A 23,759-nucleotide genomic window follows, 5' to 3' on the forward strand; every position below is an offset into this window, starting at 1 on the left:
CACTCTTCATCGCGGTGCGCGCACCTCTCACTATCACGGCCACTCTTGTTGTGGAGCACAGGCTCCAGACGCGCAGGCTCAGTAATTGTGGCTCACGGGCCTAGTTGCTCCGCGGCATGTGGGATCCTCCCAGACCAGGGCTCGAACCCGTGTCCCCTGCATTGGCAGCAGATTCTCAACCACTACACCACCAGGGAAGCCCAGTATTCATTTTATTAGTTTGTGATCCTTCCATAGTTTTATACAAACATAAAAAAAATTTAAAAATAAACAATATTTAAATTCTCGAAAGTATCAATATAAAAACTATGCTATCTATGTAATTCTATAAAGCGTCACAAACTATTAGGCCTTTACACATGCCTGAGCATGGAAAAAGAATCTACTTAATGCACTGAGTCACAAGTCAGGCATCAAAAATAAAGAAATATTTTGAATTGTTTGTTTCTAATATCTTTCTAAGGATTTAAGTGGAATGATTTACACTAATTAGAGAAGGTCATATAGAATAAGTTACATATGAACTTATTACATAAAATCTAAATAAAAGAATATTTTCATTATAATTGTAACTTTCATATAAACAGTAAATGCAAATAGATGCTTCCAGGTGCTGCCATAGAAGTTGCTTCAATTAAGAATTCTGCAAGGGCTTCCCTGGTGGCGCAGTGGTTGAGAGTCCGCCTGCCCATGCAGAGGACGCGGGTTCGTGCCCTGGTCCAGGAAGATCCCACATGCTGCGGAGCAGCTGGGCCCGTGAGCCACGGCCGCTGAGCCTCCGCGTCCAGAGCCTGTGCTCCGCAACGGGAGAGGCCACAGCAGTGAGAGGCCCACATACCGTAAAAAAAAAAAAAAAAAAAAAAAAGTTCTGCAAGATTTGTCAGATCACAAGAGTGAGGAACTAGGTCATTAAACCCTGTAAAAAGAATACACACTTTCAAAAAAAACGAAGCTTTACTAATTTGGCAGCTAAGCCTAATTTCTCTTGGTCTAGATTTAAATAGAAGGTACCTCTCTATTTTGAATGGATAATTTTCATTGAACAGTTTAATAATTTGCTCAGCCAGCTACCAGGCCTAGTGTTACAACACGACCCTCACTTTCTTTACCCTAAACTTCAAAGTAAACCATTGGTTTCATTTTTTAAAAATCACCATTATGTTCCAACTCACCAATCTTTCTCTTAAAATAAACCCAAAGTCAGAATTTCAATATCCCCATGGATAATTAAGGTAAAAATGCCTGCTGTGATGTTAGATATATTTTATTATCCAAATAATCCCAACAAAACAAAGGTTTTGATGTTGTTAATATGAAAATATCTATGACGGGCTTCCCATTTGTATGCTCTACTGGATACCCCATTAAAAAGGAAGTTTTCACACAACCAACACTATCTCTCTGCAGGATTGTGGGTTACAAGATACTGAGGTTTGGGTTTACATACTTTAAGTTATTTCAATGACTTGTTCCACATATTCACCAATAAATATGACAAAGTTACTATATAAAGAACATTTTAATGTTGTTCAGTTTACATCTAAACTATATTTAAAGAATACCTATTAGAAGGTAGTCACTATAGTTTTAATTTCTAAAATATTTAGTGACTTCCCTGGTGGCGCAGTGGTTAAGAATCTGCCTGCCAATGCAGGGGACTTGGGTCCGATCCCTGGTCTGGGAAGATCCCACATGCTGCAGAACAACTAAGCCCGTGCGCCACAACTACTGAGCCTGTGCTCTAGAGCCCACAGCCACAACTACTGAGCCGGCGTGCTGCAACTACTGAAGCCTGCATGCCTAGAGCCCGTGCTCTGCAACAAGAGAAGCCACAGCAATAAGAAGCCCACACACCACAACGAAGAGTAGCCCCCGCTCCCTGCAACTAGAGAAAGCCCGCGCACAGCAACAGAGCCAAAAATCAATAAATTTATAAGTAAATAAATAAATGAAATATTTAACGGCGGGACTTCCTTGGCAGTCCAGTGGTTAAGGCTCCGCGCTTCCACTGCAGGGGGCGTGGGTTCGATACCAGGGAACTAAGATCCTGCATGCCGTGCAGCACAGCCAAAAAATTTTTAAAGAAATAAAATTTTAAAAATTTAAAAATAAAATAAAATAAAAATGAAATATTTAACAGCAACCTTTTAAATGTCTTTTGTGGAACTAGGTCTTTGAGAACAAAAAATATTAAACACAGAGGACATTATTCAACTGACAGCTGATTTCTGCAAACCTAAAATATATGTAATGTAAAGCAGTTAGTTACTAATCACCAAGGAATGATTATGGCACACTGTCATATGATCATCAGTGATGCACTGAGCAATAAACTTTTTACTAATCATGGGAGACATAACCAAATGACATCACATAAATCTGAGAACTATAATCAAGTTCATCTTGGTGTTTGTTTTGTAATACTTAGTTATCATGAAATTTTCTTAAAAACATCACTAAGGGTGGTTTGGGAGATGTTCTGAAAAGGAAGCAGTCGATTCTGCCAGTTGAAAATCATAGGCAAATACAGTTTCCACACAAACAGCAAATTGTCCCAAGCTCACAGTATAGTCTCTTTCATCTCTGACAGGGTCATTATAATATACGAGACCCGATACATACAATGGTCTACATCTAGATTGTTTTATGTTGGACAAAACTCAAATTTCTACTGAAATTATACTCTTGAAAGCATTATATAATATAAATGTTAGATACCATTATTTTAAAACCTATGTCAAACTGAGTGAGTTCTTTCAATAAACAGAGAATAGACCTTCACTTGTTCAATTCTATTCATTCATTCATCAACACTGGAGATTAAAAACAAAATATACATTGTTCCTGCCCTCATAGAAACCACTGTCTAGCATGACAGACAGACATTAATGTAAGTATAAATTCTACAGTGAAGCAGAGTACAGAGCACAACAGCATATATATCAGGGGGACCCAACACAGTCAGTGGAATCTGGGAATGCTTCTCTGAGAAAGGCAAGTCTCTGAGTAAGAAGTAAGCTAAGATGTTCTAACATGATCTAAGATGTTCTATGATGTAAGCTAAGACATTCTATGACAGACACTACCTCCATTACGGGGGACTGGGAGCTCTTAAGAGTGAGGGGAGCTTTTTTCGTCTCGGCCGCCGACATGCCATCCCGACTAAGGAAGACCCGGAAACTTAGGGGCCACGTGAGCCACGGCCATGGCCGCATCGGCAAACACCGGAAGCACCTGGGAGGCCGCGGTAATGCTGGTGGCATGCATCACCACAGGATCAACCTCGACAAACATCACCCAGGATACTTTGGGAAAGTTGGTATGAGACATTACCACTTAAAGGGGAACCAGAGCTTCTGCCCAACTGTCAACCTTGATAAATTGTGGACCTTGGTCAGTGAGCAGACACGGGTAAATGCCGCCAAGAGCAGGAATGGAGCTGCTCCTGTCATTGACGTGGTGCGATCGGGTTACTACAAAGTTCTGGGGAAGGGAAAGCTCCCAAAGCAGCCTGTCATCGTGAAGGCCAAATTCTGCAGCAGATGAGCTGAGGAGAAGATTAAGGGTGTCGGTGGGGCTTGTGTCCTGGTAGCTTGAAGCCACATGGTGGGAGATTCATTAAATGATAACAAGTGCTTTTCCAAAAAAAAAACAGTGAGGGGAAATACTGCAGGCTGCAACCACTATGGAGGTATATTAGATATACATACACAGTTTCAAACAACTTAAATATGCCAAGAAGCAGAAAAATCTTAAGGGCATAGTATTTTTTGAGATACCCAACTGAAAAATAGGTTATTTTTTTTTACAGCAAATATAATGAAAACCAAATTACACAAAATGAAATTTCAAAAATTATATAGCTATGTAAGGAATATGATCAATAGCTACAAAGCAAAGGTTAATTTTTAGTTTTCTGCTTTTTTCCTCAAATGACTCATGCATGATCACTACAGAAAAATTAAAATACACAGACTACAAATTTTTTTTGACTTTATCAATAATCCCACCATCTAGAGATAAACACTGGTAATATTTAGGTATATAAACCCCGAAATGTTTTATCTATATAATGTTTATTTGCGCATGTGCGCACGTGCGCACACACAGAAAAAGACTAGAAGGAGACAGAATCAAAATGTTCACAGTGCTTGGTCTGTTTTGTGAATGTTGACATTATGGTGATTTTCTGCCTTTTTCTATATTTTTCAAATTTTCACAATAAGCAAGTATCTTCATTATAAACAGAAGGGATTCCCCCCCCAAAGAAATCCAATGTAATAAAACATTTTGAATACATGATATATGGGATTATGTAGATATTAACAGAAAATACAATGGAAAGAAAATTTTAAAATAATATAAGTAAAAAACATACAATATCACTTTTGTGGCTTAAAAAAACCTAAATATTACTTTTAAATAACACAAAATTTCTAAGCATTGTATTTTTTTAAAGACAGGTAACATTCTCAAATCCTCTACTGAATAAATTCTAATCAAACTCCAGCAAAATTACAGTAATACTTTAATTTTACTGTCACCTCATGGCAGGATTATTCTGCCATCATAGAACTTTGAGCAACAAAACCAAAATACAATGCTTAAATATTTCAAGATAATATGCCCACCACTCATTGTGTCTCGACTATCCTCTCAAAAATTAGAGAAAACAGACTGAGGTGAGTTCTTAGAAAGAGGTGGTAGTGTGAGGCTCTGACCTGGTCCGACTGCATGCAGCTCTCTGTAGCTCCTGGATCAACTGGCCAGTACATTCTGGCTCTCTACTGGCCGCCTGCAGCAAAGCTTTCCTAAACGTGTGCCGGCATTTCTTTTGACGAGATTCTGCCCGCTCCAGGCGGCAGAGGTGCTTATATTTCTGCTGAAAGTAAGTGCAAAGTTGGGTCACCCTGGAGCTCCTACTCTCTGTATCATCATCATCCGACCTAGAGAGTGCAGGGAGAGAAGCAGAAAACTTGATTACACGTTAGGCTCATTTTAAAAAGGGGAAAAGCAGATGAAGAAGGGGGGCTGGATGCACAGGCCTGAAACTTGTGGCATGTGAGCACACATTTAACAAAATTAGAGGAAGAGCATTTCAGTAGAGCCGCTGAAAATAAGTACAGTGTTTTTACAATAAGTGAGCAGTAGAGACAATCCAATGCTCTAAGAAGCTTAACCTTCTTAGCGTGTCATGATTAGACACTCAGTGCATCAGTGTCTTCCAAGTTTTAAGTGACTAGGGATTTTGGGGAAGAAAATAATTTCTTTACCTCTACTTACTAAAAAGTCTGAGTAAATGACACGACGGTTATGAGGAAACAGCATAATTTCATAAACGATAGGTCATACCAGAAATAGAGCAGTGAATTCCAATGGACCATGAATACTATCTAAGAGCTGCTCTTTCAGATGTACTGGTTTTTAACTACCCTTTTTTTTGCTAAGCACTTAAAAGAATTTTGATTCTAGGGATCACAATCATTCTACAGTATTTTTTTAAACTACAGGAGATATCCTAAACAACATTTCATATAACAGGGAATTACATAGAGGCTTTTCTATCATTAACGCTAATGTTGATTGATTGGTGGCCCCTGCTGGAGCACTACACTGAAAAGGATGCTGAGGGCACATTCAGGCTCAACAAGAAAGAGAGCTGTGGTTAGTTAGCAATGTCTACCACCAGGGAGGTTAAAAAGGTCACCTTTCTATAGAATAAATGTGACCTCATTTTTTTTTACTGTTAGGAATAATGCACACAAGACTTGAAAACTGACCTGTGTTATTTTACCTTCCTTCTCTTATAACATAAACAAACAGCACACATATGACACTACAGACGACATATTTATTATCTTACTAATATTCTGTAAATCCTTTCCTGGTTTCTCTTCTTGAGTGGTAGTACCTGTTTTTTCTTCAGAATAGCCCATAACAGGCTACTCTGTAAACTTCTGTTTGGTATATGTCTTAAGAGTCATGTTCTCTTCAGTACAGTTTCTACTACAGATATACCAATTGAAGGATCTCACTTCAACCTTTTCACCTATTAGACATTCAACATTTACTCTATGTCTATCATGCTTTGTGAAAAAGCTAGGAGCTTTTTAAAATTGCAGTTTCCCAAGACCTACCCTACATCTACTGAACCAGAATTTCCATGGGATGGGATGCAGCAATCTCTATTTTAATTGTTCCCCGAAGTCCCACAGCAGGTCTCCATTCGGGAATTGTAGTAGAGCCAGTACATGCTGTTAGTATCTTTAATGTGAGGTAGAGAACAATAAACATAGGAGAGGTACAGATAAAATGCTTTTAAAGTTCCCTAGAAAGACTGCTGGATGAAAGGCTTTTTGTAGAGGAGATGACAACAGAACTGAACCTTGAAAAAAGGGTAGAATTTGAAGATGAGCACAGAAAGGTACCTCACAAGGATAAAGCAATATAAGCCAAGATACAGAGATGGACAGGATGGGAAACAGCAAGGACTGAGTAGCTTGGTTTGGCTAAGGCGTGGGGAATGCAGGGGAGTGCTGGTGGGTTAGGTAGCCTTTCTAAAGCTAAAGGCCAGATTAAAGAGTTCAACCTTTATTCCATAGGCAATGAAGAACCTTGTAGATTATTTAAGAAAATAGCTAACAATAACAGAGCTATGCATGAGAAAGATTACACTGTCAGCAGATATAAATGGAAGAAGAGACAGAAGAAGAGAACAGTGAGGAAATTATGATAAAACTCCAGGTAAGAAATAACAAGAACCCTACACCAGGGGGGCAGCAGCAGGACTAGAGAATATCAGAGGTAATCTGCATGTATAAGAGACTCTGGGGACTTCCCTGGTGGTCCGGTGGTTAAGAATCTGCCTTCCAATGCAGGGGACGCGGGTTCGATCCCTGGTCGGGGAACTAAGATCTCAGATGCTGTGGGGCAACTAAGCCCGTGCGCCCCAACTACTGAGCCAGCGTGTTCTGGACCCCGCATGTTCTGGACCCTGCACGGTGCAACTAGAGAAGCCCACGCGCTACAACAAAAGATCCCATGTGCTGCAACGAAGATCCCATGTGCCACAATGAAGACCCGAAGCAACCAAATAATTAAAAAAAGAAAAAAGAGAGAGACAGACTTTGTCAACTGGGCAAAGAAGATGGAAGGGACAATAATCTCCCAGCTGTTTCCATTGGCAAAGAGCAGGAAACAGGAGCAAGAGCAGATCTGGGGTAGGAAATAAATTCCATTTTAGACCTAGGTAATTTAAAGTACAGACGAGGGGCTTCCCTGGTGGCGCAGAGGTTAAGAATCCGCCTGCCAATGCAGGGGACACGTGTTCGAGCCCTGGTCCGGGAAGATCCCACATGCCGCAGAGCAGCTAAGCCCGTGCACCACAACTACTGAGCCTGCACTCTAGAGCCCGCAAGCCACAACTACTAAGCCCGCGTGCCACAACTACTTAGCTCACACGCCTAGAGCCCGTGCTCCGCAACAAGAGAAGCCACCGCAATGAGAAACCCGCGCACCACAACGAAGAGTAGCCCCCACTTGCTGCAACTAGAGAAAGCCCCAGCAGAGCAACAAAGACTCAACGCAGCCATAAATAAATAAGTAAATTTATGTTTTAAAAAAAGTACAGATGAGGCAACATAGGGAGCGGTGGAGAAACAGTTGGAAATTATAAACTTGGGCACGTTTAGAGAAGAGATACAGATTTCGGAGTCAACGGCTAACAACTGGGAGGGACTAAAAGTAAAAGGCCACAGAGATAATAGAAAGAACACAACACATAAGGGCCATTATCACAGAAGAACTTGGTGACTGGGTATGAAGGATAAGAAAGGCAATAATGACTTTGAATCTGTATAACTAAGAGAATGGAAGCGCCATAACAGAAAGATGAAAGAGAAGCAGTAAGTCTTAAAGGGAAAATAAAGCTAGGGTGGAAAATCAACTGCCAACGTTGTTATTTAAAAAGACTCTTATTACTGCAGAGAAAATGGACTAGATGAGTGTTTCTCAAGTTAACCATGGGAAGATGCACCTGGATGCTGCATGTTACATCATGATAAAAGTTTTCAAAGCTTATTCATAACTTCCAAAATTATCTTGCTGTGGTCCAGTAACAAGCAGTTTGCAGACTAGCACAGATCCACAGACCATCCTTGGCACTGTCCTAAACTAGAAAATCTTCAAGATGCCTCCCACTTCTAAGATGCTAGACATTAATATTTCAAATCTGGTTGCTGAGGAAGAGTAGCAAATTAGGAAGAGAAAGGCCAGTTCCCATAATATACCAGCAGTGACAAGGGCTGGTACCTACAGCATTTCTCGATGTGTGTTAAGTTTCCTTCTTTCTTTAACTTTTCTCATCTGGGTGAAATGGAGACACAGCTGGCTCACCCAACTCCCATGGTCAAGAGAAAGAAATGATACATGTGAAATCACAATATAAGTACAGGTATTATTATTAAGATGCTACTAATAGCTCCAAATAAATACAGAGCAGTAAATTCCAAACCTGATTTCGTAAAACTTCAGGCTTGTCTGTAATCTCAAGGCATGACGTGAAATTTTCCAAATAAAAGTCACTTTATCTTATTTTATTAAAACAACAAAAGAGCGAAAACTTCCCACAAAGAAAAGATTCATGACCAGATGGCTTCACTGGTGACTTACACAAAATGTTTAAAGAATTAGGGGACTTCCCTGGTGGTCCAGTGGTTAAGACTCTGAGCTTCCACTGCAGGGGGCATGGGTTCAATCCCTGGTCGGGGAGCTAAGATCCCGCATGCCACGCGTATAGATAAATAAATATTAAGAAAAGAAGGCATAGTCAGAGCTGAGGGAAAAAAATAAGGCATAGACAGTTACACCTCAATAAAAAATAAATTTTTTTAAGTGACAGCAAAATAAAAACTTTTTCAGACTTTCAAAAGCTGAAAGAATTTATCACTGGAACACCTGCACTACAAGATATATTAAAGGAAACCTCTCATACAGAAGAAAATGACATCAGATGGCAATCTGGAACTACTCAAAGAATGAAGAGCTCTCTAGAAATTGTAAAAACGTGGGGGATTATAACATGGGTAGAAGTAAAATGTACGACAACTATAGCACAAAGGATGGGAAAGGAGAAATGGAAGTACACTGTCATACGGTTCTTATACATGAAGGGGTATAACACTTAAAGATACACTAAGGCAATTAAGTATATATACTGCAAACCCTAAAGCAACCACTATAAAAATAAAACAGAGGAATGCAGCTAATAAGCCAAGAAAGGAGATAAAATGAAATCATCATAATCAAAAAAGAAAAATGGGAAAAAGGACAAGAACAAATAGGACGAATAGAAAACAAACAGAAGATTTTAGACTTAAATCCAATAGTATCAATAATCACATTAAATTTAAATGGTCTAAATACCCCAAATAAAAAGCAGAGATTGTCAGAGTACATAAAAAAGTAAGACCTAACTATATGCGGCCAACAAGAAACCCACTTCAAATATAAAGACTAAAATAGGTTAAAAGTAAAAGGACTGAAAAAGATACCAAGTTAGCAGTAACCAAAAGAAAGCTGGAGTGGCTATACTAATATCACATAAAGTAAGATCTCAGAGCAAACACTATGACTGGGATAAAGAGCATCATTTTATAAAAATAAAAGGATCACTTCATCAAGAGAACAGAACAATCTTAAATGTTTATGTATCAAATAACAGAACTACAAAATGGGTGAAGTAAAAAGCGAAAGAACTCATACAAATCAACAGCAAAAAGGCAAAAAATCCAATTTTGCAAAAGAAAACATACAGATGGCTAATAGGTATATAAAAAGATGCTCACCATAGTTAATCATCATTAAAACGCAAATCAAAACCACAATAAGATATCGCCTCACACCTGTTGGAATGGCTACTACCAAAAAGAAATAAGTGTTGGTGAGGATGCGGAGAAAAGGGAATCCTTGTACACTGCTGGTGGGAATGTAAATTGGAGCAGTCACAATGGGAAACAGTATGGAGGGTCCTCAAAAAATTAAAAATAGAACAGAATTACCATATGATCCAGCAATCTCACTTCTGGGTAAACATAACCAAAGGAAATGAAATCACTGTCTCAAAGTGAAATCACTGTCTCAAAGAGATATCAGCATCACTGTATCATTATTCACAATAGCTAAGATGTGGAAGCAACATAAGTGCCCACACACAGATGAATGGATAAAGAAATTGTATGATATGTATACAATGGAATATTATTCAGCCATAAAAAATGAAATGTTGCCATTCATGACATCATGGACGGACATCAAGGGCATTATGCTAAATGAAATAAGTCAGAAGTAGAAACAAATACCATATGTTCTTTCTTATATGTGGAATCTTTAACAAAACAAAACAAAACAGGGACTTCCCTGGTGGTCCAGTGGCTAAGACTCTGCGCTCCCAATGCAGGGGGCCCAGGTTCGATCCCTGGTCGGGGAACTAGATTCCGCATTCATGGTGCACCTAAGAACCCCGCATGCTGTAACTAAGATCCTGCATGCCACAACTAAGACCCAGTGCAGCCAAAATACACAAAGAAAACAAAACAAACAAAACCCCCATCAAGCTCACAGATACAGAGACTTAATTGGTGGTTGCCAGAGACAGGGGTAATGAGTAAGAATAATAGGTGAACTGTGTTTTGGGGGATTTTGTTTTATTTGTTTTTTAGTTTCCCTAAATTTTTAAAATTTTATTTATTTTAATTTATTTATTTTTGGCTGCATTGGGTCTTCATTGCTGTGCATGGGCTTTCTCTAGTTGTGGAGAACGGAGGCTACTCTTTGTTGCAGTGCACAGCCTTCTCATTGAGGTGGCTTCTCTTGTTACGGAACACGGGCTCTAGGTGCACGGGCTTCAGTGGTTGTGGCACGCAGGCTCAGTAGTTGTGGCTCACGGGCTCTAGAGCGCAGGCTCAGTAGTTGTGGCGCACGGGCTTAGTTGCTCTGTGGCACGTGGGATCTTCCCAGACCAGGGCTTGAACCCACGTTCCCTGCATTGGCAGGCAGATTCTTAACCACTGCACCACCAGGGAAGCTCAGTTTCAATAAACTGAATAATAAAAAACGATCCTGTTTAGTCTCTCATGGTAGAAATAAGACAGCAAAAGAAACTTTGTGAACAATGATACCAAGAGTCTTATTCAGGGGCTGAAGGTCGTCCTGCTCTCCATCAACATTGCCTCACCCCATCTTCCACACCCAAGCATACATATGTTGTTTTTATTGGCTACAAAGCAAATGTGATAATATTAAGGGATGGTTTACAAATAAAGAATGTAATTTTCAAAAAAAAAAAAAGTGAGAGAACTAAAAGGAGAAATAATCAAATCCACAAGTAGAGATTTCAACATCCCTTTCCAGTAACTGACAGAACAAAATGAAAGAAAATCACCAAAGATGAAAAGAAAGAAAATTAAAGAAGACCTGAACAACACTATCAACCAACTTGACTTAATTGACATTTACAGAACACTGTAATCTAAATGTGGTCTCTGGACACAGTACAATTAAATTAAAAACCAATTCCTGATAAATCCCCACATATGTGGAAACTAAATATCACTTCTAAATAACCCATAGATCAAAGAAGACATCAAAAGGGGTATTAGAGGGAATTCTCCGGTGGTCCAGTGGTTAGGACTCTACTCTCTCACTGCCAAGGGCCTGGGTTCAATCCCTATTCAGGGAACTAAGATCCCACAAGCCACGCAGCATGGCCAAAACAGAAAAAGGCAGGGGCGGGGGGGGGGAATTAGAAAATATTTTGAATTGAATAAAAATGAAAACACGTCGTATCAAAATTTGTGGGATACAGCTAAAACCAGTGTTTGGAGGGAAATGTATAGCACCAAGCACCTATGTTAGAAAACAAGAAGGACTTCCCTGGTGATGCAGTGGTTAAGAATCTGCCTGCCAATGCAGGGGACATGGGTTCGATCCCCGGTCTGGGAAGATCCCACATGCCGTGGAGCAACTAAGCCAATGAGCCACAACTAAGCCCACGTGCCGCAACTACTGAAGCCCGCACGCTGCAACTACTGAAGCCCATGCTCCGCAACAAGAGAAGCTACTATAATGAGAAGTCCACGCACCGCAACGAAGAGTAGCCCCCACTCGCCACAACTAGAGAAAACCCTCGCACAGCAACCAAGACCCAACGCAGCCAAAAATAAAATTAAAAAAAAGAAAACAAGAAATATCTCAGATTTAACTGATTTAAGCTATTACCTTAAAAACGTCAAAAAAAATTAAAGCCAAACAAAAGGAAACAAAGAGCAGAAAGCAATGAAATAAAAAACAAGAAATTAAAATAAAAAAAAAAATCAATGAAACCAAAAGCTTTCTTCAAAAAGATTAAAATCTGGGCTTCCCTGGTAGTGCAGTGGTTGAGTCTGCCTGCCAATGCAGGGGACACGGGTTCGTGCCCCGGTCTGGGAAGATCTCACATGCCGCGGAGTGGCTGGGCCCGTGAGCCATGGCCGCTGAGCCTGCGCGTCCGGAGCCTGTGCTCCGCAACGGGAGAGGCCACAACAGTGAGAGGCCCGGGTACCACACACACAAAAAAAGATTAAAATCTATTTGAAGCTATTTTTTTATATTTATTAATTTATTTTTTGGCTGTGTTGGGTCTTTGTTGCTGTGCGTGGGTTTTCTCTAGCTGTGGCGAGTGGGGGCTACTCTTCGTTGCAGTGCGCGGGCTTCTCATTGCTGTGGCTTCTCTTGTTGCGGAGCACAGGCTCTAGGCGCTTGGCTTCAGTAGTTGTGGCTCAGCGGGCTCTAGAGCACAGGCTCAGTAGTTATGGTGCACGGGCTTAGTTGCTCCGTGGCATATGGGATATTCGCAGACCAGGGTTCGAACCCGTGTCCCCTGCATTGGCAGGCGGATTCTTAACCACTGCGCCACCAGGGAAATCCCTATTTGAAGCTATTTTAATTAAAACTTTGAAGTTATTTGCACAAGGACAAATAGGCCAATGGAAGAGATTAGAAAATGCACAAACAGACACACACATTTATGTCAAGGCTTCCAATGCAATGAAAAATAAGTGTTCAATAAATAGTGCTGCTTAAATAGAGAAGCCATATGGAAAAAAAAAAAAAAAAGATCCTTGGCCCTAACTCACATCATATATAAAATATACAAAAATAAATTCCAGAAAGATTGTCAGTGAAACAATAAAGCTTCTAGAAGATAATATGAGAAAATAGCTTCATGACCCTGGGGTAAGCAGTGATTTCTTATAAACAGGTCACAAATTAACCATACAGGAAAAAACTAATAAACTGTACCCATTGAAATTAAGAAATTAAGAACTATCAAAGACATCTTTAGGAATGTGAAAAGGGAAGCAGTTACTGGCAGTACTTACTGTTCCTTAATAGTACATTTAAGATACCAACTTATTTCTGCTACTGAGAGACGTAAGTAAAATCTTAAGAGCTCCACTTTGGCATAGGCATCTACAACTAAACTAAGTAACCAAGGAACCTCTGCCAAAACGAGGCCAAATTTTCTCCCCAAATTTCTTTAAGTACAATTTTGGTTTTGGAAGAAAGCCCATGAAAAGGTTCTTCGGGGGGAATGTAGCGATCACGCCACTGTGCCTTTTTTTCCCCCAAACACAATGAACTCACTGAGCAATTTTAAATGGCAAAACCTTGAGAAATTTCACATGGCCAAAACTTCTTGAAGATATAATGGACAGGCGAGGTAGGGCCAATTTTCTACAGCTCTCCATTTTCTATTACACTGAAGCACACCAAGAAGCTGGAATAAGGTAGTTCTATAGGTAGTCTAAAAAAAAAGGACAGAGGTTCCTGAGAGAGAACACAGTGGCAGATGCACAGCTGCAGGCACGGAAGGGATGGTAAACCAACGCAATCCCAGTTTCACCCAAGGAAAAGAATGTAGTGCCCCATGCCTGAAGCATAATACTAGTTCAACAAGAATATGCTGAACAAGTGAATAAACAAATGAGTGAAGAGGAAAAGATTAAAGGGACAGCTGGGCAGGAAGTAAGGAAAATTGCTTGTAAAAAGGAGAAATATATACTGAAGGAAAAGAAGAGCCAGTCAAAGAAGAAGCAAGTTAGCCAAACTGGCCAAGAAAGTAAAATGCTACAGAGATGAAGACAAAGCTGATGGTCACAAGTCTGTAACAGCAAAAGAAATATTCTGAGAACTGCACTAGAAGGCAGAAATGGAATATACATGGCTCCTAATCGAGGGCAAATACTCCCAATACTAATGTTCAGGTAATTTTCAGAATTAAAATAGGATTCTTAGCTATCATTTATCATTTCCCATGAACCAGGTATTGTGCCGAGCATTTAGTTATCTATTTATAGCATTTGGAAAATTAACCCAAAATATCCCAAGTCAGGCTAAGCTGATTTGAATATCAACCTTAGGAAGCACAGCTGATATTATCTATAACTTAGAAAGCTTAAGCTCAATTGTACTTCTGTCTGAAAACAAGAAATGCTAATGGTGAGGAAACAGTCTTAAATGACATATAAAATGGAATCTCAGAGAGAGAAAAAAAATATATAGCATTTTCCAATAGTAACTAGGAGACAGGGGAGACAGGGACAACTATACGGGATATAAAGCCCAAGAGTGGAAATGGAGGCATCAGGCTGTTACAGTTTAATGACACTGACCATTAATAAATCCAGCTAACTCTCCTTGCTCTAATTCCACGTCCAAATAAGCTTCTGACTATAATTTGCTTCCCATATAGTTTTGCTTAGTGAACATCTGTTCTACTTAATGATGATACTTCCTACTAAAAACTGTCATTTTGGCTTATACATTAGCCTCTAGTGAATCAGCTCCCTAAGCCTAATCATTTCTGGGTGTACTAACAAATCACATTTTTAAGCCTATAAATTCAGAAACCGGACCTTAGAATGTATATGCATACTATGATACTGTGAAATTCTAGGCGTCGGCCTGGGTGCAGATAGTCTCCCCTCTGTCTTGCTGAACACCTATTCAAACCACAGTACTTAAACGAAAATAATAATTAGCTGAGTCTGTGAGTCATCTTTTAGCCCCACAGAGAAGGATCTATCTCAGTCCTGTCACACCGCACCAAGCATATACCTATGATGCTGAGGCAGTCCCCTGAAAGAGAACTAGTCTTCTTACCACTGAAGGGGCTGGGCATTAACCTACAGCTTTCTGATAAGGTAGATATCGAGAACCTCTAACGAGATTATTTCAAAAAAATATTTTAACACAGAAATATTCAGCGCATTAGAAATATCAGAGGATGGATAGGGATATCCCTGGTGGCACAGTGGTTAAGAGTCTGCCTGCCAATGCAGGGGACACAGGTTCGAGCCCTGGTCCGGGAAGATCCCACATGCCGTGGAGGAACTAAGCCCATGCGTCACAAATTCTGAGCCTGTGCTCTTGAGCCCACGAGCCACAACTACTGAAGCCCTCGCACCACAACTACTGAAGCCCGTGCTCTGCAACAAGAGAAGCCACTGCAATGAGAAGCCCACGCACCGCAACGAAGAGTAGCCCTCACTCGCCACAACTAGAGTAAGTCCTCGCGCAGCAAAGAAGATCCAACGCAGCCATAAATAAATAAATTTATCTTTAAAAAATAAAACGAGGGCTTCCCTGGTGGCGCAGTGGTTAAGAATCCGCCTGCCAATGCAGGGGACACGGGTTCGAGCCCTGGTCTGGGAAGATCCCACATGCCGTGGAGCAACTAAGCCCGTGTGCTGCCAACTACTGAGCCTGTGCTCTAGAGCCCATGAGCCACAACTACTGAGCCCACATGCCTAGAGCCCATGCTCCGCAACAAGAGAAGCCACTGCAGTAAGAAGCCCGCCCACCAGAATGAAGACTAGGCCCCACTCGCTGCAACTAGAGAAAGCCCACACACAGCAACGGAGACCCAACGCAGCCAAAAATAAATAAATAAATTTATTTAAAAAATAAAAATAAAATAAAATGAAATTAGCATATATAGGAAAAATCAATCTACTACAGTGGAAATTTAAGAATAAAAAGAGGGCTTCCCTGGTGGCGCAGTGGTTGAGAGTCCGCCTGCCGATGCAGGGGACACGGGTTCGTGCCCTGGTCCGGGAAGATCCCACATGCCATGGAGTGGCTAGGCCCGTGAGCCATGGCCACTGAGCCTGCGTGTCCGGAGCCTGTGCTCCGCAACGGGAGAGGCCACAACAGTGAGAGGCCCATGTACCGAAAAAAAAAAAAAAGAATAAAAAGAAAAAGGAAGACTCACGTGTGTCTTTCGTATCTGAGGGTCTCTCGGATGGACCAGGCAACCTGGTATGGCGAGGCCTGCTCTGAGTCCTCCAGTTCTTCTCCACTCTCTTCAGACCAGTCCAACCCTAGGACGGAGGAGAGGATGTTGCAAGTTAGAAAAAATGAACATTTATTTAAAATTTAGATAAAAAGCTACCTGAAATACATAACCCGACACCTATAGCAAGTACTCTCATAGTGTGAATAAATCCCTCCTGATGAGTTTCAGCCCTGTTCTGGCAAAGGTATTAATAATGAATGTATGACATGCACTCGCATTTAAAATAATGACATTACAACAAAAAGGCTATATTCCACGGATGAACTTCTTTCGTCAGATGCTTCACAAATGGAGTAGAAACAACACAAAGCAAAGAGAGAGTTCAAGTCAAAAAAAGGGGTAAAATTTCTTAAGTATCAAAATGTTATACACTAAAATAATGTCGAAAAACATGTTCAAAATGACAGGAGAAGAAGCCTAATTCATGTTCAGGCAAGAAAAAGTCAAAAGGTGCCAGTGGACTCATGCTATACGTCAACAAAGAAGGGGCCTAGAATATATTGTGAAAGGCAGGCACACTCCATCTCCTTTTCCCAACAACATCTCTGGAGGAAAGGACACCATCCACTAGGCAGGGCCATTCCCAGGCTCTTGTCCCCTACGGGAAGAGGGAAGGGCAGGATGGCAATGTTCTATTTCTAGTATCGCTTGGGGTTTCTTTCAGTTCTTTTAAACAAGAGCTGTCACATTTTGAGTTCCATTTGGAAAACAAGGTTAGAGGGAAAAGTGGAGAAATACAGTATAATAATGCTTATTTATTTTGTTAAATCCTATTATTTTTAATGACTGGATAATTGTTAGCTTCCAACATACAGGTTTTGCCTTTTCTTTTTTTCTTGGCCACACAGCAGAGTATGCGTGATCCTAGTTCCCCAACCAGGGATCGAACCTGTGCCCCCTGCAGTGGAAGCACAGCATCTTAACCACCTGACCGCTAAGGAAGTCCCAAAGGTTTTGCCTTTTTAATTTTGTATCTTGAAGAGGTCTTAAATATTGATGTTGCATAGCCTAAAATACAACAGTGTGTGGACTACATAACCTTAATAAACTCATACCACTATGAAACTTTAATTAGATACCTTGATGACTAGTATTCTATGTCTTCCTTCTCGAGACCCTCAAAAATCAAAAGACCATCTTCATTAGGCACAGTTAGTTAAAAAGGACCTCACAGATTTCTTCCATAATTTAAATGAGTTTACATGTGCCAAATTGGGAAATTAAGAAAAGGTTAATTGAAATGCAAATTATAAATGCTTAAAATTAAATATTGCCATTGGCATAAAGAAACGCCAAATCTAGTTCCAAGATGACTATTCAAAATGTCAGGTCATCTTAAAAACTAAGTTACTTTCTCTAACTAAAATAATTAGTAGTTTGTTAAAGAGTAAATCAAAAAAATAAAAAACAAATAAGTGACCACATCATCACCTTCAGGACGTTGAAAGGTGAGATCCTTCAAACACAAAGTGACACTCAAGGCACCTTTAAAAATGAGAACATGAGTTGTTATTTTTTATATTTTCTGTAGAAGTCATAATAATGTCTTCTAAGATACCCATGCTTTCTCTGAAAAAGTCAAGATCTAAGTCAAAAGAAGTAAGATGGAAGTGTTTCTCCTGTTGTAAAATTAACTGTCCAATAAAGCAAACCTTTGATCTTGGCTTCATTATCACTAGTTTCAACGTAACTAATTGAGATAACCAGCCCAAACAGGACTGTAGAAGCCAATTAAATACTGCGTTTTTCTTTAAGTATTCTTTGCTGACATGAATGCAGAGTACACTTGGTTATAATAGTGCACTGTAATTTCTGGTTTCTCCAAAATAAACTGTTTTAAAAATTTGGGTCCCTCATATGCTTGAATTTTTAAAAAATAAAAAGACAATACTTTTCTATGAGTTTTAGTTCTGTTCAAAATGATTAAAAGTCAGCCCTCAACACAACATAAAATTTCATAGTTTCAAAAGCTAAAATATTATCAGCATCTAGAAATAAACAGAAATATAAATAAAAATTTAGCAGATGATATGGGTAAAAGGTAGAATAAAAGGCAAACATTTGGAAGAAAAGTTAGATCTCTGCCTCAAAACTAATGCCTAATGAGTTCCAAACAGATGACTAAAATAATAAAAGGACTAAAAGAAAATATAGGTAAACATATTTATATACTCTTGGAATGAAGAGAGCCTAAACAAGAGGAGAAAAAAAACCTGATTCAAAAGGAAGAAATCTTTAAAAAGAGAGAGAGAATACATAAAAAAATTTAACCTCTAAATTCCAAAACCTTTATAGTAGATACTAAAAGCAAGTAACAAATGGGAGTGAGAAGAGGTTTTGCAACAAACATTAAATATGTATAAAAAGCTCTTACACCTATCAATAAAAAAGAGAAATGCTTAAATAAAAATGGATGAAAAAACTGACAAGATAAAATAGGAAATACATATGTCCAAAAAAAGTAGTATGAACCAATATTCAAAACTACATTATTAATCTAAAAGAGCAGTCCTTACTCAAAAGTATGGCCCACAGATCCCCAGGGGTCCCTGAAACCCTTTTTAGGGAGATGCTTAGGTCAACGCTATCTTCAAAACAATACTAAAATGTTATTTGCCTTTTTTACTGTGTTGACATTTGCACTGATGGTAAAAACAACAACAAAAAACCCATGGTGGGTGAAACTGCTGACGCCTTAGCGTGAACCAAGGCAGGGGCACAAAACTGTACCAGTTGTCAATATATATTCCATACCATGACTTGCAATTAAATGAAAACAAGTACACAAAAAACAATTTAAGACCATCTTGATAAAGCACTCATTTATTAAAGACTTTATTTGATTATATCTTGATTCTTGTGTATATGTCTTTATGATGCTGTGTGTGATGAAATGTGAGGTATATATAAAGCAACTCTACTGCATCCGAAGAAAGTACAGCAGCTGTCTTGAGGAAAAGCATTTTGTAGGACTCTTAGTTGTGACCTGAACTAGCTGCTTTTCCCTCATTCAATACCAATTTTATTTAAAAGAGTGACTGACAAACTATTGGCTATCTTGCAGTCATTTTTTCTAAAATGAACATAGTGAAACCATCACCCCAAGGAAAACAATGAACAGTATTTATTGCCAATGGTAACATTCAAATGTTCACGTGAAAGCTGAGTTTTGGGGGAAAACTTGAATTTATCACTGAAAGTATGACAAATACCTAAGAGTTGGACTTCTCCGATAAGACTGGTGTTAATATTAATGAATGCAATCTAAAATTTTTGTATAATGAAATGTGTCAACATTTGGGACATCTGTGTAACTCAGTAGAGCAATATCTTCCAAATGACCAACATACGATGTTACAACATCACACATGGGTAAAATATTCATTCAAATATCAATGGAGGGGGGCTTCCCTGGTGGCGCAGTGGTTGAGAATCTGCCTGCCAATGCAGGGGACACGGGTTCGAGCCCCGGTCTGGGAAGATCCCACATGCCGCGGAGCAACTACTGAGCCTGTGCATCTGGAGCCTGTGCTCCGCAACAAGAGAGGCCGCGATAGTGAGAGGCCCGCGCATCGCGATGAAGAGTGGCCCCCGCTTGCCGCAAGTAGTGAAAGCCCTCGCGTAGAAACGAAGACCCAACACTGCCAAAAATTAATTAATTAATTAATTAAAAAATAAAATCAATGGAGGGCTTCCCTGGTGGCGCAGTGGTTGAGAGTCCGCCTGCCGATGCAGGGGACACGGGTTCGTGCCCCAGTCCGGGAAGATCCCACATGCCGTGGAGTGGCTGGGCCCGTGAGCCATGGCCGCTGAGCCTGCGCGTCCGGAGCCTGTGCTCCGCAACGGGAGAGGCCACAACAAGTGAGAGGCCCGCGTACCGCAAAAAAAAAAAAAAAAAAGAAAATCAATGGATTTTAATGTAACAGTATGCAAAATTCCTAGATATGGTTTCAGATTCCATGTTGAAACTAATTTTTAAGAAACTACCACTTGTCAAGTTTTGGTGTAGAACCAATTACTAATATCTACAATTATTTGGAAAAAACTATTAAAATATCCCTCCATTTTCCAGCTACAAATGTGTAAGGCCATATTTTTATCTCCTAACCAGAAAAAAAAAACCCCACATATCAGGACACATTGAATGCAGAAGCACATATCTAGCACATCAGACATTAAGATCTGCTAAACAACGTCAAACAATGCTGCTCTCCCCATTATATTTGTTTTTGTTTTAGAAAAGTTATTTTTCATAAAAAGAACATGTTAACATGCAGTAAATTTATTGTTATTTTAAAATGAATTAGTATTTTTTTTAATTTCTCAGTTTTAACTTCTAATTCAGTAAATATCAGTAAATATAACTCACATATACAAAATCTCTACCGTGTCCTCGATAATTTTTGAGTGCAAAAACAGTGATTCTAAGGCCAAACACTTGAGAAACACTGATCTAAGGTATGCAAATTAAAGCAAACTTTCTATCAAATTTGCAAAGGCTAAATAATAATAATAATATCTAATATCCAGGGCTATAAAGATGTAGAGAAACTGTCATTCTCATACACTGCTGAAAGAAAAGTAAACTGACAAAATAATTCTGAAGGAAAATTTGGCAATATACATCAAAAACCTTTTTAAAAAGTGCAAAAGCTTGGGATCAGCAATTCTGCTTCCAGGAATCTATTTGAAGGAAAAATTAAAGACGTGACGGTAATTATTTTACTGAGAGGGCTATATAGTTACAACACTTTACACTTTAATAAATTGGAAATGATTTAAATTCAAGAAAGAATTCAGCTGTGACAAACTGTGTATGAAAAATTACTAACATGATAATACATTGCAAAACATTTTTAAACAGGTTACAATACTGTACATACAATAGGAACTTACTTTTATATATCTAAAAGAATATGCCAAGATATTAACAAATAGGTATTAATAAGGCTTGGGGTGTTTTAATTTATTAATTTGCTTATCTATATTTTTTCTTTAAGTTTTATTAGTTTTTTTAATTACCAAAAGTCATGCATGGTTTACTAACAAATGAAATAATATGAAGCTATAGAAGAAGAAATATCACTCCCATCTCCCCAAAACACATCCTGTCCAATTCCATCCCCCGCCATGGTAGCCAATGTTAACAGACTGATAGTGTACATCCATTCACACTTTAACTATGCTCATACCAGAGAGGCATACATCTATCCATATGATTGATCAATAGATATACTGGTGTCCCTTGTTTGTTCACTTTGCTTATTTTTACAAACATGGGACAGTATAATACCTCTTGGTATTTTTCTACTTGTTAATGTATCATGAGCACATCCAGGTAGAAGATGGAGATTTCATTCATTCTTTTTAATAGCTGCATACTTCATAAAATGTATATGTACCAGAATTTACTCAATTCTGAATTTCCTATAGGTTATAAAGGTTGTTTTCAGATTTTTAATACTGCAAGCAATACTGTAAGCAATGCTGTAGTAAACATCCTGGAACACATATCCTTACATTCTGATATTTTTTTTATCCATAGATAGAGTCCCAAAAGTGAGCTTGCTGGCTATACATATACTTTTAATTAGTATATATTGTTGCATTACTCACCAGCAAAGTATGAGATCCCATATCCTCATCAACAACAGATATACTTTTTGCCAATATGATGGTAACTCATTGTTACTTTAATTTGCGTTTCCTCGTCTGTTACGAGGATCGAGGTTTTCATTTGTTTATTGACCATTTATATTTCTTCTTCCTCTATTCCCATCCTTTTCCCATTTTTCTATTGCTGTCATATGTCATGCAAATAATTTTTCCTAAAGTTAGAATCACAACTCACAACAGATTCAAGAATAAATTCCAAGTGAATCAAAGGCTTAAATGATCAAAAATAAAACAAAACAAACTATTAATAGAAAATACAGAATAACTGTATAAACTCGCTATCAGAGAGATTTTGAGTAAGATAAAACTCAGAAGCAACAAAGGAAAGACAGACATTTGACTACATTAAAGTTTTATCTGTAATTTTTTGCTTTCCAATCGTGAACAGGTATTACTTTAAGATTTTTTTTTTCCAGAAAACTGTCAGCAGATATTTACAATGCTATCTTATTCCAAAGTCCTGTGATAAGACATGTGGAGAACTTCATTAGACACACAGGGACTGAGCTCAGAGGCACAAAACCAAACACAACTGCTTTTAATACTGCTACTACTACTGCTAGAAGCTATAACTGGAATTCTAAATTCCCAGCTCCTATTTCTTCTGTAACCTGTTCACCAGTCACTGTCCTGTCCAGTAGCATATTTACTTTAAAGCGGTCTACCTAAATACAAATCTTTAATTGACCACTCTGTCCAAGTATTCTTTTACTCCTATTACATGAGAAGGTTATGAAAATAAAACCTTGTGCAATAGGCACATCTTGTCACATTACACACACATGATATGGTAAAATAGACGGTAACTCACCTAAATGGGGAAACAGATCAGTGTCCAGCTGATGTTTTTGGGTGCACAGTTTCACCAGTCTCTGCAGTCGATTTATACAAGAGAAGTGTGGAGAGAAGGCTGTGGCTTTCATAAGGACCCGGTCAGTCCTGGGCGGGTCCACGACGGGAGCCCTACTAGATGGCAGGAGGGGCAGAGGCCTCTTGTGAGACAACTGCCTGGCTTGTGCTATAGTGTGTGGAGTGGGGGCCACTCCCTGCATTGGTAGGCTGGTGTTCTGAGGTTGAGGTGACTTGCAGACTAGACCCTGCGGTGGCGCTGGAGGTTTTAAAGTGGATAAAGGTGACAGGTGGGAGTGCTGCTGCGGAGGCTGCTGCTGAGAAGGTGCAGGAGGGGGACTAAAGTGCTCTTGTCGAACTTTTAAAATCTCTGTCTCTCTCTGGCGCTGCCGATTCTGGGCCAACTTGCTCTGCAACTTCTTTCTCACAGTTGCCCCTTTCTTTAGGTCATCATCTTCCTCGTTGAAAGCAAATGGGTCTTCCAACTCAGTTTCCAGGTAGTGGAGAGGGACCCTTGCCCCCGGTGGAGAGAGGGACATTCCATCCAGTCCATTGGGCATCTTCAAGGCCAACGTGGGCACCGTCAGGCTAAAGGCCATGGTATCCATCTGGTGCCTGACCTTTACCTCATCTATAGGATCATTCTTTTTCTTCCTCTCTTTTTTCGGGATAAAGCCAAGTACCTGCAAGTGGCTGTTGCAGTACCTTTAAAAATACACACATATACAGGAAAATGTTCATGATACATATTAAGAAAAGGAGAATATAAAACTACGTATCATAAAATGTGAATCCTAATATGTTCAAAATGCATGACTATAATAACTCTTTGGCATTC

The 23,759-nt window shown here is 39.3% G+C and overlaps 2 protein-coding genes across 4 annotated transcripts in view; one reads left to right on the forward strand and one right to left on the reverse strand.

The window, feature by feature from the left end:
• INO80D (INO80 complex subunit D) overlaps positions 1-23,759 on the reverse strand; it is a 71,722-nt gene that overhangs the window by 23,517 nt on the left and 24,446 nt on the right. For all 3 annotated transcript variants that reach the window (XM_033429311.2, XM_033429329.2, XM_033429341.2), the window contains 3 exons: positions 22,884-23,626; positions 16,313-16,421; positions 4,722-4,946 (listed from right to left, as the gene is read on the reverse strand). In XM_033429311.2, coding sequence (XP_033285202.1) covers positions 4,722-4,946; positions 16,313-16,421; positions 22,884-23,626 — 1,077 coding nt within the window. The remainder of the gene's footprint in view (positions 1-4,721; positions 4,947-16,312; positions 16,422-22,883; positions 23,627-23,759) is intronic.
• Positions 3,134-3,652, forward strand: LOC101270908 (60S ribosomal protein L27a-like). The gene has a single exon (XM_033429375.2). The coding sequence runs from the start codon at positions 3,151-3,153 to the stop codon at positions 3,544-3,546; it is 396 nt and encodes a 131-aa protein (XP_033285266.1). The 5' UTR covers positions 3,134-3,150; the 3' UTR covers positions 3,547-3,652.

This window comes from Orcinus orca, chromosome 7, assembly GCF_937001465.1.
Source record: "Orcinus orca chromosome 7, mOrcOrc1.1, whole genome shotgun sequence".
Lineage (NCBI taxonomy): Eukaryota > Metazoa > Chordata > Mammalia > Artiodactyla > Delphinidae > Orcinus > Orcinus orca.

Coding starts and splice junctions, on each gene's coding strand:
- LOC101270908 (XM_033429375.2), top strand. CDS start 3,151: ATGCCATCCCGACTAAGGAAGACCCGGAAACTTAGGGGCCACGTGAGC.